The sequence below is a fragment of the Salvelinus sp. IW2-2015 genome, linkage group LG6.2 (genome assembly GCF_002910315.2).
Source record: "Salvelinus sp. IW2-2015 linkage group LG6.2, ASM291031v2, whole genome shotgun sequence".
Lineage (NCBI taxonomy): Eukaryota > Metazoa > Chordata > Actinopteri > Salmoniformes > Salmonidae > Salvelinus > Salvelinus sp. IW2-2015.
In genome coordinates, this window is record NC_036846.1 from 24,046,419 (window position 1) to 24,059,726 (window position 13,308).

The 13,308-nt window shown below is 43.1% G+C and overlaps 1 protein-coding gene and 1 long non-coding RNA gene across 4 annotated transcripts; both read right to left on the reverse strand.

Annotated features, from left to right (window-relative positions):
- Positions 1 to 14: 14 nt before the first annotated feature.
- Positions 15 to 9,569, reverse strand: gpr137 (G protein-coupled receptor 137). Of its 3 annotated transcripts, none has more exons than XM_023990469.3 (8): positions 9,486 to 9,569; positions 5,332 to 5,942; positions 5,034 to 5,089; positions 4,682 to 4,922; positions 2,985 to 3,134; positions 1,777 to 1,905; positions 1,529 to 1,644; positions 15 to 1,325 (listed from the first exon to the last, which is right to left on the reverse strand). In XM_023990469.3, the coding sequence occupies exons 2-8, from the start codon at positions 5,707 to 5,709 to the stop codon at positions 1,226 to 1,228; spliced, it is 1,170 nt and encodes a 389-aa protein (XP_023846237.1). In that variant the 5' UTR covers positions 5,710 to 5,942; positions 9,486 to 9,569; the 3' UTR covers positions 15 to 1,225. The 3 variants fall into 3 exon arrangements, with proteins under 3 accessions (XP_023846237.1, XP_023846235.1, XP_023846236.1); XM_023990467.3 differs by having other exon boundaries at positions 9,477 to 9,569; XM_023990468.3 differs by lacking the exon at positions 9,486 to 9,569 and adding an exon at positions 6,664 to 8,776.
- On the reverse strand, positions 3,141 to 4,683 carry LOC139027987 (uncharacterized). The gene is made up of 4 exons (XR_011480120.1): positions 4,635 to 4,683; positions 4,410 to 4,549; positions 3,803 to 4,317; positions 3,141 to 3,709 (listed from the first exon to the last, which is right to left on the reverse strand). It is a non-coding gene; the product is annotated as an uncharacterized lncRNA (long non-coding RNA).
- Positions 9,570 to 13,308: the final 3,739 nt, after the last annotated feature.

Here is a 13,308-nt window from a genome sequence, read left to right on the forward strand (position 1 = left end):
TTTTCATTCGTATGGAACATTTCTGGGATCTTTTATTTCAGCTCATAAAAACACAAGAACAAATCTTTACATGTTGTGCTTTTTTGTTCAGTGTAATCACACATGTACACAATCTGAGTATATTCTGTTTAGCTATGAAGCCCCTAGAAAATTCCCTTATAAAATGGATGCTGGTGAGAAGGAAGAGGTATTTGGTCCATAACTGCTAAAACGACAGGCGATATCTGATTAAATAAGTTAGTTTACTTCAATGTACAATCACATAAAAATGACAAACTAATCTGTTGTCTGCATTACTTATGGAAGTGGTCAGTGCCTGTAAGCTAGACGGCAAGTAGGAAACAATACCTTTACAAAATAATGACATTTAGTCCTGTCAGAAAAGTTGAAAATAAACTTTCTATAATGGAATGAATATAGCCTGAGTGTCAGTGTTTGTCCTCTTGCCACCTCCGTTGACATGACATTGACTGACAAGGAGTTGACATGAAATAGCACAGAGACTGCAATCAAGCTAATGAATACACAGGTCAGAGGACAAACACATTGTGACCAATCATAGGAATAAATCGAGGCTCCGTTGGAGATGTCTGTCATCAGTTGATCAATTAAAAAAAGGTGCATAGTTACTCTATTTAGTGACGAGTTTTTTGTGTGTGCAAAAACACAATCAATTGGAATGAGGTATTGCTGTCTGCAGTTGGAAGTGGTCAAAGCCAATTTATGCTTGATTTGAAAATGTGGTTTGAGGCTCCGTATGGAGGGTGTGACACAATTGCAGAGCCTCCAGGGGCCAAACGGAGCTCTGTACCACATCGCCGTGCGCCTCCCAGATGTTGTAACAATGCGGAGGGTTCCACATAGCTCCGCATTGACATGATTGGTTGACGGTAGGTGGGGGCGGGAGGTCCTGTATAAARACAAACTCACTTCCTTGACAACAACTCGGCGAAGCGCAAGAAGTACGAATGCCCTGACTTCCGCAGACGCCGAATCACTGTAAATGCTGCACGACCAAATTAGATGTCGGATCGACCACGCAGCGCCTTTTAGCAACCTGAGAGAGRGCTTCAGCATTTCACTGCAGACAGACAGGATCAGGGTGCATCCAAAATGGCATCCTCTAACCTATATAGTGCACTACATTTGACTAGAGCCCTATGGTTCCTGGTTAAAAGTAGTGCACTATAAAGGGAATAGGGTGCCATTTGGGACAGAGGATCAGTTAGTTCTGTGGCGTAGAGTAAAAGGAGTGGTGTTGGTTCTGGTCCAGAGGGTTACTGGCGAAGACGAGAGGTGTCGTCTCCTTGATGGATCCATACCAGCTGGTGAAAAAAGAGACAACAGTGTGAACAGTAATCATTTGTTGTTGTAAATAACCATACAGGTGAATTGATTATTACACATTTAGGTCATGTCCAGGGTTAGGGCCAATAAATACCATTTGAATTCAGAAAAGTAGACTGAAATTCCAATTTCCACATGGTTTTGCCCCAACCCTGGTAATGTTCAACAGACAGTTGATTACCTTTGGTGTGGATGTGAGCTGTTGACCCAAGGAACACCTGAGTCAGCGTCTTCCCCTGCTGGGTCATCAAAGAAGTACGGCCGCGGTACTCTGTTGCTGACAGGCAGATTACTGCCCTGCGACAGAAGAAACACGTCAGAATGGGACTACACATACAAATCCAGAAATGGAAACCAAACATAGGTGAAGTGAAACATAGGGAGCGACCTTAGAGGGCTGGTCAGGAAAGAAAGAGAACAGAAACTAACATCTTCTTGAGGCGGTTGGCGGACTCTGAAGATGAGGATGAGGAGGCTGGTGGGAAGCAGCTCCCATATGAAGAGAATTGCACCGAACGCCAAGTAACCCCTGTCTCCCAGTTCACTACGCAGGTCAGCCTGAGGAAAGATGAGCAGTGTGTTATTGTGCATGTTTTGAGGTGGAGACTACATTGCAGACGGACTCCACAGAGTCACTGATCTAAAAATAAGCTTGCATCCCCAATAACTGCAGACGACACAGACGTCGCTACGGACGACGACGGACGCAACGACGTCGCTACGGACGACGACGGACGCAACGACGTCGCTACGGACGACGCTACGGACGCAACGACGTCGCTACGGACGACGACGGACGCAACGACGTCGCTACGGACGCATCGACATCGCTACGGACGACGACGCATCGACATCGCTACGGACGCGTCGACGTCGCTACGGACGTCGCTACGGACGACGACGCATCGACATCGCTACGGACGACGACATCGCTACGGACGACGACGCATCGACATCGCATCGACGACGCAACGACATCGCTACTGATAATGTATCAACATTAGAGATTCTGTGACTTTCTCAAATAGATCCCTTTAAAAAACAGACAGATTTCCCAGTGACATCTTGCCAATGTCGCTGAATCAATTCAACCATTTTGTATGTTAACTATACAACGCAACATGTAATGTGTTGGTCCCATGTTTCATGAGCTGAAATCATTTTCCATACACACAAAAATATTATTTCTCTCAAATTTTGTGCACAAATCTGTTTTACGTCCCTGTTAGTGAGCKTTTCTCCTTTGCCTGACAGGTGTGGCATTTCAATAAGCTGATTAAACAGCTCGTTCATTACACAGGTGTGTGGAAAATAAAAGGCCACTCTAAAATGTGCAGATGTGTCACAACACAATGCCACAGATGTCTCAGGTTTTGAAGGAGTGTGCAATTGGCATGCTGACTGCAGGAATGTCCACCAGAGCTGTTGCCAGGCTCCCCAGTGGGTGGGCCRATGCCCTCCCAGGCCCACCCATGGCTGCACCCCTGCCCAGTTATAGGAAATCCATAGATTAGGGCCTAATGAACTCATATCAATTGACTGATTTCCTTATATATGAACTGTTAACTCAGTAAGATCTTTGAACCTGTTGCATGTTGCGTTGATATGTTTGTTCAGTGAAACATGAATCTGTTTACCTGGTCAGAGATATTGTACCAGTCGAAGTCAAAGGACTCCACTCTGTGGTTCTGGGACAGTATGAGGACAGCCAGGTTGTAGCACGCTCTACTAGCAAAGAGCAATATTACACCTGCTCCTAGTACCGCAGTCTGGCACACTGTTGTTCCCTGGGGGGGAAGAAGATACATACCAATCTGCACGTAGTACTGATGGAACTACTCATTCAATTKAACTCCAAAATGAATTCAAATTAAAATGATGCTGACAACCATCTAAAATATAACATTTCCACCTCCAGAAATAAACCCAGTAACATTTTGGTTCAATTATTTTAACATATTAGACCATGCATGGTCTATATTATCAGATATGTTTTTAGCAATAAGAACTTTCTCCATCACTGTAACTAGATATTCTACTATGAGGTTGCACCATTTTTCAATTCATTACTCATTTTGTTTGCAGAGATTTTCCCGTGGCACAACGCCACAATTAAATGAGTGCGGCCGGAACACTGGATTTTATCTAGGGGACAGGTTCATCTCATTCACCAGACACTTCCTCCCAGTTAGCTTGGGGATAAAGGTTAGGAATAGCTAGGTCACTTACAGCTAGTGGAGAATGAATGTCATTAAAGCATTCATTATTTTAGGGAAGAATCACATTCCTGACTAGAGAATACAAGATTGTCATGTTGAATTCGCTTTTAAGGAATAGCTGATTAACTACAGTCAGGTCTCACCTTACTGTGCAGGTAAGGGCTGGTGGATATCTACAGTCTGACTCACCTTACTGTTGCAGGTAAGGGCTGGTGGATATCTACAGTCGGACTCACCTTACTGTGCAGGTAAGGGCTGGTGGATATCTACAGTCTGGACTCACCTTACTGTGCAGGTAAGGGCTGGTGGATATCTACAGTCTGGACTCACCTTACTGTGCAGGTAAGGGCTGGTGGATATCTAGAGTCTGGACTCACCTTACTGTGCAGGTAAGGGCTGTGGATATCTAGAGTCTGGACTCACCTTACTGTGCAGGTAAGGGCTGGTGGATATCTACAGTCAGGACTCACCTTACTGTGCAGGTAAGGGCTGGTGGATATCTAGAGTCTGGACTCACCTTACTGTGCAGGTAAGGGCTGGTGGATATCTAGAGTCTGGACTCACCTACTGTGCAGGTAAGGGCTGGTGGATATCTACAGTCTGGACTCACCTTACTGTGCAGGTAAGGGCTGGTGGATATCTACAGTCTGGACTCACCTTACTGTGCAGGTAAGGGCTGGTGGATATCTACAGTCTGGACTCACCTTACTGTGCAGGTAAGGGCTGGTGGATATCTACAGTCTGGACTCACCTTACTGTGCAGGAAGGGCTGGTGGATATCTAGAGTCTGGACTCACCTTACTGTGCAGGTAAGGGCTGGTGGATATCTACAGTCTGACTCACCTTACTGTGCAGGTAAGGGCTGGTGGATATCTACAGTCTGGACTCACCTACTGTGCAGGTAAGGGGTGGTGGATATCTACAGTCTGGACTCACCTTACTGTGCAGGTAAGGGCTGGTGGATATCTACAGTCTGGACTCACCTTACTGTGCAGGTAAGGCTGGTGATATCTACAGTCAGGACTCCCCTACTGTGACAAACTATATAATCTTACAGTCTGGACTCACCTTACTGTGCAGGTAAGGGCTGGTGGATATCTACAGTCTGGACTCACCTTGCTGTGCAGGTAAGGGCTGGTGGATGGGGAGCGTCGGGTTAACAGAAGCAGTAATGCAGCTAGACAGACAGCCTCAAAGATGAAAAGGAGGTCGTTGACCAGCACTCGTATCAGAACCAGATTCCATGTTTTAGCCCCTGCTCCTCCACTGCGCCCGTTCCAGCCGAGAGCAGCGCACACCCCGTTGACACACAGGAACACACCACTCAGGGTGGCGTAGAAGCACCGCGCCCAACATCTGAGAAGAGAAAGACTTCGTCAATGTAAATGATTTAAATAAAGCTATTTCAAAACCACTAAAATAAAGGACACAAACAGCAGCAAGTCATTTGAGGGAAGTGGAACTCACAGTCCATGGCCGGGCTCAGTGTCTGGGTTGTACTTCTCTCTCACTTTGAGTAATACCTGTACACACAAAGGAGAATAGAAACCAGACGATAGGTCAAGTAAAACACATACTAGTCTTTAACAAATACTTTCATAGTCTCACATCCTGAAAACCAAATCTTACACGCGCTGGCCAGCTTCTCCATTTAACAATCTGTCACGAGTGTCAGACTAATGCTTTTCATAAAAAATCATAACTCAGAAAAACTTGTCCTGCAAGCATGTCACGTGATCTAAGATATAATACATGTGTGTCTTACCTGAGTGAAGTAGAGGTTGATGAGACTGAGGGTGAAGAACTGCAGACAAACAGGAAAGCAGTAGAGGAGCCAGTAAAACACGGTGGCCAGGTGATTGGCTTCCAGGGCATTATGGAAGTAGAAAGAGAACAGAGTGGTGCGAAGAGCGGCCCAGAGAAGACAGAGGAACAGAAACACACTCTGGTAGCTCCAACGCTTGTGTCGGTAGAGAAAGAGGAGCCAGAGCTGAACGTAGACTACCAAGAAGAGACTTCCGTAGAGAGTAGTGTAGAGGATGGTAAATCCAAGCTGGACTGATGGGGCCACTGCCGGGTGCAGAGGGAAAGGTGTAGGCAGGGTAGAGTTAGAGGGTAGAATTGGTGTGACTGGAACATCCATTGAGGTGAATGGGAATATTCGGTGTCACTCACTGTCTGGCAATAAGATAGTTCTTTCCCTTGTATATAAAATGATCAATATGATCACATTTATTAGCGTTCAAAATAAATACTGGAGGATTTCAGTGTGTCCATTTTTAAAAAGTGCGATTAAAACGCTATCTTCAGAGTGGTTTGAATAACATGGTCCTCTGCCTCAGCACTTTGTCACTGTGGTAGAGGTAGTAGAGACAACTGTAAAGAGAGACAACAACAGAAAAACGTGTTGTGAAAAGACAGAAACCCTACAGCAGACTACACTGACTTCTTGGCTAGCTTTATATATAAAGTAGGTCGTTATGCAATACATGGAACTCTGTGTACAGAACAAGTTGTCACAAGAAAAGGTTGTACAGCTGACTCTTATCTTAAGGTGCTTACAGACGGGCCGCGGTAAACGGCAATTGAACCGCGAAGAAATCCGCCTACTGTGTGTAGTGACAAACGGTCCCGGTTGTTGTCAGCTCGAATGTTGTCATTAAAAACATGGTTTGATTGGTTTACAAGATAAACGATGCTCGTTGTTTTTAACCAACGCCGCTCAAGACATCAGCTAATTTCATATTTGAGCACCGCTCACTGGAGCGAGCAGCACAAACCGTGCATCTTGCGTTTTTCCGCCTGCTGCCCTACTCCCATTGAAGTCTATGAGACCCTCGCTGCCCATCTGTAAGTGCCTTAACATCAACAACTATCCTAACTAGAACAATACGTAGCTAGCCACAAGCCTGTGGTAGGGGAGTTTGAGACATAGCTAGCTAGCTGAGTAACAGTCCAAGTTAGTCTGATTAAATCAGGCTGTAATACACAATTAACGTTAATTGGTAACTTATATACAGCCTGAAACGAATAACTGCAACATCGTGCACATGACAAGCCCAAATGTTGAATAACGTTTCTTTTTAACTTTCTCTACCTGTTTTCTGTGCGATTTGTCTTTCAGCTGCTCGAAATGTGAGACAAAATATCCACAGGAAAGTAGCGTTCAGCCGACCGTTTAGAGCGCTGGAACTGAAGTAGACGTTTCTATCACATGAGCTAAACAGTTCATATACACCGCCTTCACAAAGTATTCATACCCTTTGACCTTTCCCACATTTTCTATTACATTTAGATTTTTTTGTCACTGGTCTATGCACAATACCCCACAATGTCAAAGTGGAATTATATTTTTCTTAATGTTTACAAATTTAATAAAATAAATTTAAAGCTGAAATGTCTTGAGGTAATACGTATTCAACCCATTTGTTGTGGTAAGCCTAAATAAATTCAGGAGTATAAATGTGCTTAGCAAGTCGCATAATAAGTTACATGGACTCACTCTGTGCAATAATGTGTTTAACATGATTTTTGAATGACTACCTCATCGCTGTACCCAAACACACAAAATGATCTGTAAGGTCCCTCTGTCGAGCAGGAATTTCAAACACAGATTGAACCACAAAGACTAGGGAGGTTTTCCAATGCCTCACAAAGAAGGGCACCCATTGGTAGATGGGTAAAAAAAWAWATACAATTTCTTTGAGCATGGTGAAATTATTACACTTTGGATGGGGTATCAATACACCCAGGTACTACAAAGATACAGGAATCCTTCCTAACTCAGTTGCCGGAGAGGAAGGAAACCGCTCTATTACAGAGTTTAATGGCTGTCATAGGAGAAAACTGAGGATGGATCAACAACATTGAGGTTACGCCACAATACTAACCTAATTGACAGAGTGAAAAGAAGGAAGCCTGTATAGAATAAAACATATTCCAAAACATGCTTCCTGTTTGCAACAAGGCACTAAAGTAATACTGCAAAATATGTGGCAAAGCAATTAACTTTTTGTCCTGAATACCTAGTGTTGTGTTTGGGGCAAATCCAATACAACATATTACTGAGTACCACGCTTTTCAAGAATTGTGCTGGCTGCATCATGTTATGGGTATCATGTTATGTTATCATGTTACTGCAGAGCTTTTTCAGGATAAAAAATAAACAGAATGGAGCTAAGCACAGGCAAAATCCTAGAGGAAAACCTGGTTTAGTCTGCTTTTCACCAGACACTGGGAGATGAATTCACCTTTCAGCAGGACAATAACCTAAAAACACATGGACAAATCTACACTGGAGTTTCTTACCAAGCAGTCAATGAATGTTCCTGAGTAGTTGAGTTACAGTTTTGACTTAAATCGGCTTGAAAATCTATGGCAAGACTTAAATGGTTGTCCAGCAATGATCAACAACCAATTTGACCGAGCTTGAAGAATTTGGAAAATAATAAATGTGGAAATATTGTACAATCCAGATGTGCAATGCTCTTACAGATTTACCCAGAAAGACTCACATCTGTAATCGCTGCCAAAGTTGATTCTAACATGTATTGACCCAGGGGTGTGAATACTTATGTAAATTAGATATTTCTGTATTTCATTTTCAATATGTTTTAACATTTTCATTATGTGTAGATGGGCGATAGAGAAAAAAAAATGATTTAATCGATTTTGAATTCAGGCTGTAACACAACAAAATGTGGAATAAGTCAAAGGGTATGAAGACTTTCTGAAGCCACTGTACCTGCTGACTGCAGATAGTATGCACACATGTTTGTTCATGACTGAAGGCATGTGCATATGACGGAAGTACATGCACGCAATGGCATACTAAACTAGGTTGTTCTTATTATTGCTCAGTCGGATGAAGTCAGCAYGCCTTTACATGGTTCAGTACCGGTGTGGTAATACTTTGTGGTTCAATCTGTGTTTGAAATTTGCTGCTAGACTGAGGGACCTTACAGATAATTTGTCAGCACAGATGGTTTGTTTACGTAGCAGGTTAGGTTAATTAACGTGGAGGTTAAGTGAATTAACGTAGCAGGTTAGGAGAATGAGGTTACAGTTAGGGAAAATAATTAGGGTTTGCTACAGTCGTCAACAACTGCTGTCCCTGACGTGACCACTAGACAGAGCTGTAGGTTTACGTCATCTAGACAACCGTAGCAACGTAAACAAACCAAGGTGRCTCTTGTTGTGATGTGTGTTTTGTATCTATTTTAACCCCAGGCCCAGTCCCCGCAGGAGGCATTTTGGTAGGCCGTTATTGTGAATAAGAATTTGTTATTAACTGACTTGCCTAGTTAACTGAAGGTTAAATAAATAAAAACACTCAGCGCTCTAAGAAGTCAGGTTAACAATGCAGGGTTTGTCTCAAATTTCGACCATCACCACCGTCAACCGGTAGATTAAGTTCAAATGTATTTTTATTCAACATTCTGGCTTGTAGTAAAACATTTAAACGATTTTGCAGTTATTAGTTTGGGGCTGTTTATATCAACTCATTGTGTATTACAGCCTGATTAATCAGACTGTCCAAATCGGTGTTGTTTACTTTCTACATTGGGGATTTCCCACTCCAACTAGGCGACTTTATCCCCTTCAATTTAACCCTCTGCATGTCAAAACAACTTCAAACTAGCAGCTGACTCGGAAAATATAACCTGAAGACTAACTAAACTAACCTAATCTTCAGTGCTGACGGTGTAATTATCTGCGTAGCTAAAATAACAGCGCGATAACGTTAGTTAGCCAGCTACAGTCAGCAGCTAATTAGATCAACTGGCTTTGTGAAAACTCACGTTATGCGGGCCAGCTAACGTTACTTCTTCCTTTTACTCTCTAGCTCAATGTAATACAGACATTGTGGCAATGTTAGTTTGATCAGTMATAAAATAAGTAAACACTAACCTTTGTTACCGTATTCGAAGATATCGCTCCGGACAAGGAGGTTTACAAAATGTAATCTCGATTTACTTCCTAGTAGTCAGACATGACGTAGTACAGTGGGGGCGGGGTTTATATTTAAAGCAACTCTAGTACCAAACCTGTAGGGGTCAGCTGTGTTCTATTCTTTCTGTGATCGCTCTTTCGATCAACGACGACCCCAGGGGGTGCGTAATGACACTACACCCATATCCATGTGTAGACACACACACACACACACACACACACACACACACACACACACACACACACCACACACACACACACACAACACACAGGTGGGATAGAGAGAGAGGAGAGGTGGGGGAGGCAGGGAAATAATCAGGGAGAGAGAGAAGTGAGGGAAGAAGAGAGAGAGAGAGGGAGAAGGAGGACGGGGAGAGAGGAGGGAAAGGGAGATAGATGAAAGGTGAAGGGAGGGAATAAGGAAGGAGAGAGAAGAGGGAGAGGGATGGAGAGGGTGAGAGCAGAGGGAGAGAGGGTGGGAGGGGGGCAGAGAGGATGAGAGAAGGGGGAGAGAGTGGGAGAGAGGGTGAGAGAAGGGGGAGAGAGTGGGAGAGAGAAAAGGGGGAGAGAGTGGGAGAGAGGGTGAGAGAGAGAGTGGGAGAGAAGGGGGAGAGGGTGGAAGGGGTGAAAGAAGGGGGAGGGAGAGAGAAGAGAAAGTGGGAGTATACTCCCCCTACCTTGTCACAACACAACTGATTGGCTCAAACGCATTAAGAAGGAAAGAAACACACATTCTGAAAAAGGTGCAGGGATTGGACTGCCGAGGACTGGGGTAAAGTAATTTTCTCTGATGAATCCCCTTTCCGATTGTTTGGGGCATCCGAAAAAAAGCTTGTCCGGAGAAGACAAGGTGAGCGCTACAATCAGTCCTGTGTCATGCCAACWGTAAAGCATCCTGAGACCATTCATGTGTGGGGTTGCTTCTCAGCCAAGGGAGTGGGCTCACTCACAATTTTGCCTAAGAACACAGCCACAAATAAAGAATGGTACCAATACATCCTCCGAGAGCAACTTCTCCCAACCATCCAGGAACAGTTTGGTGACGAACAATGCCTTTTCCAGCATGATGGAGCACCTTGCCATACGGCAAAAGTGATAACTAAGTGGCTCGGGGAATAAAACCGATATTTTGGGTCCATGGCCAGGAAACTCCCCAGACCTTAATCCCATTGAGAACTTGTGGTCAATCCTCAAGAGGCGGGTGGACTAACAAAAACCCACAAATTCTGACGAACTCTAAGCATTGATTATGCAAGAATGGGCTGCCATCAGTCAGGATGTGGCCCAGAAGTTAATTGACAGCATGCCAGGGTTGATTGCAGAGGTCTTGAAAAAGAAGGGTCAACACTGCAAATGTTGACTCTTTGTATCAACTTCATGTAATTGTCAATAAAAGCCTTTGACACTTATGAAATGCTTGTAATTATACTTCAGTATTCCATGGTAATATCTGATAAAAATATCTAGACACTGAAGCAGCAAARTTTGTGAAAATTAATAATTCTAATTAATTTGTGTCATTCTCAAAACTTTTGGCCACGACTGTACAATGTAGAAAATTGTAAAAATAAAGAAAAACCCTTGTTCTAAAACTTATGTATATATATTTTTTTTAAGTACACAAATACGAACCATCGTACACCATGATCATACCACATCCCTTCCTCAGTTTTCACTCAACAAGGGGAAGGCAGTTCTCTCACAGGGGTGGAACATTGTCACAGGACGGAGCGAGATGCAGCTTTAAATAAATGAAAAGGTGTGTTTGAGTAGCCTGTCTCTGTCGCACTCAGCCTATTCGTACTCCCCAAGTGTATTGGCTGGATGCACTATGAAGTGGTAATGCTTCTCTCTCTCTCTTTCTCTRTCTCTCCTCTGTCTGTCAGTGTGCGTACGTTTTGACTTTCCCTCTCATCCCTTTACACTCTCTTATCTCTGTAAACTTGGCTATGCAGCGGTCCTCATCCCTTTACACTCTCTTATCTCTGTACACTTGGCTTTGCAGCGGTCCTCATCCCTTTACACTCTCTTTATGACCCTTAAAATGCAAAAGTGTGTAAACTAACTGGGGAGGAAGTGTTGTTCAACTGGAGACACACATAGCTTGTGGATCTGTTGCTAACCTGCTACAGTTAATAAAGGTTAAATAAAAATATATTTTTTATTTGAAAGATTATTTTGAAAAGATAAGGTGGATATCAGCATTTGTTTCAATGACTATTGACGTTTATAAACGTTAAAAACACAGCGTCGGAATTGCAGTTGACAATGGAGCCAATCGTGGCGAATGTCACCGCTGAAAACCTGACATACGAAGAAGAAGGGTTTTCGAGAGCTAAATGATCCAAGATCAACACTCATAGTCTTAGATACCTTGTAAACATGGCCCAGAAGTAAGTCTTAGATACCTTGTAAACATGGGCCCAGAAGTAAGTCTTAGATACCTTGTAAACATGGGCCCAGAAGTAAGTCTTAGATACCTTGTAAACATGGGCCAGAAGTAAGTCTTAGATACCTTTAGAACATGGGCCCAGAAGTAAGTTCTTAGATACCTTGTAAACATGGGCCCAGAAGTAAGTCTTAGATACCTTGTAAACATGGCCCAGAGTAAGTCTTATACCTTGTAACATGGGGCCCAGAAGTAAGTCTTAGATACCTTGTAAACATGGGCCCAGAAGTAAGTCTTAGATACCTTGTTAAACTGGCCAGAAGTAAGTCTTAGATACCTTGAAACATGGGCCCAGAAGTAAGTCTTAGATACCTTGTAAACATGGGCCCAGAAGTAAGTCTTAGATACCTTGTAAACATGGGCCAGAAGTAAGTCTTAATACCTTGTAAACATGGGCCAGAAGTAAGTCTTAGATACCTTGTAAACATGGGCCAGAAGTAAGTCTTAGATACCTTGTAAACATGGGCCCAGAAGTAAGTCTTAATACCTTGTAAACATTGGCCCAGAAGTAAGTCTTAGATACCTTGTTAAACATGGGCCCAGAAGTAAGTTCTTAGATACCTTGTAAACATGGCCCAGAAGTAAGTCTTAGATACCTTGTAAAACTGGGCCCAGAAGTAAGTCTTTAGTACCTTTTGTAAACATGGGCCCAGAAGTAAGTCTTAGATACCTTGTAAACATTGGCCCAGAAGTAAGTCTTAGATACCTTGTAAACATGGGCCAGAAGTAAGTCTTAGATACCTTGTAAACATGGGCCAGAAGTAGTCTTAGATACCTGTAAAACATGGCGCCAGAATAAGTCTTTAGTACCTGTAAACATGGGCCCAGAAGTAAGTCTTAGATACCTTGTAAACATGGGCCCAGAAGTAAGTCTTAGATACCTTGTAAACATTGGCCCAGAAGTAAGCAGCGTATCAAGAGGGAGGCTGAAGTGATGGTGAATAACAGTTACCAGTATTTCCCCGGGTTATGGCTAAGAAGGCTAAAAAGAAAGGGTGGATTTTTGCTGATTGACCATACTGCCATGGCGACCATACTGCCAAAATAAGATATAAGGGCTTCCCTGGTGGTGCAGAATATTAAAGACCTGGTTTAGGAACCAAACTATATACAGGTTCAAACCCCACATGTACAGATTGTCAATATATGTCTTTGAATCACCTATAATACAGTTCTGAAATGTGAATTGCCGTTAAATCTGGAGAGAAACATAACTGGGATGTATTCCAATCTGCTTTAAGGAGCTACACATTTGCATACTGAGAATGTTGTGGTAATATTAGGTCAAACTTAAATATAACATATTCTAAATGTTCTTGAAATGCTCTGAGGACCTCGAAG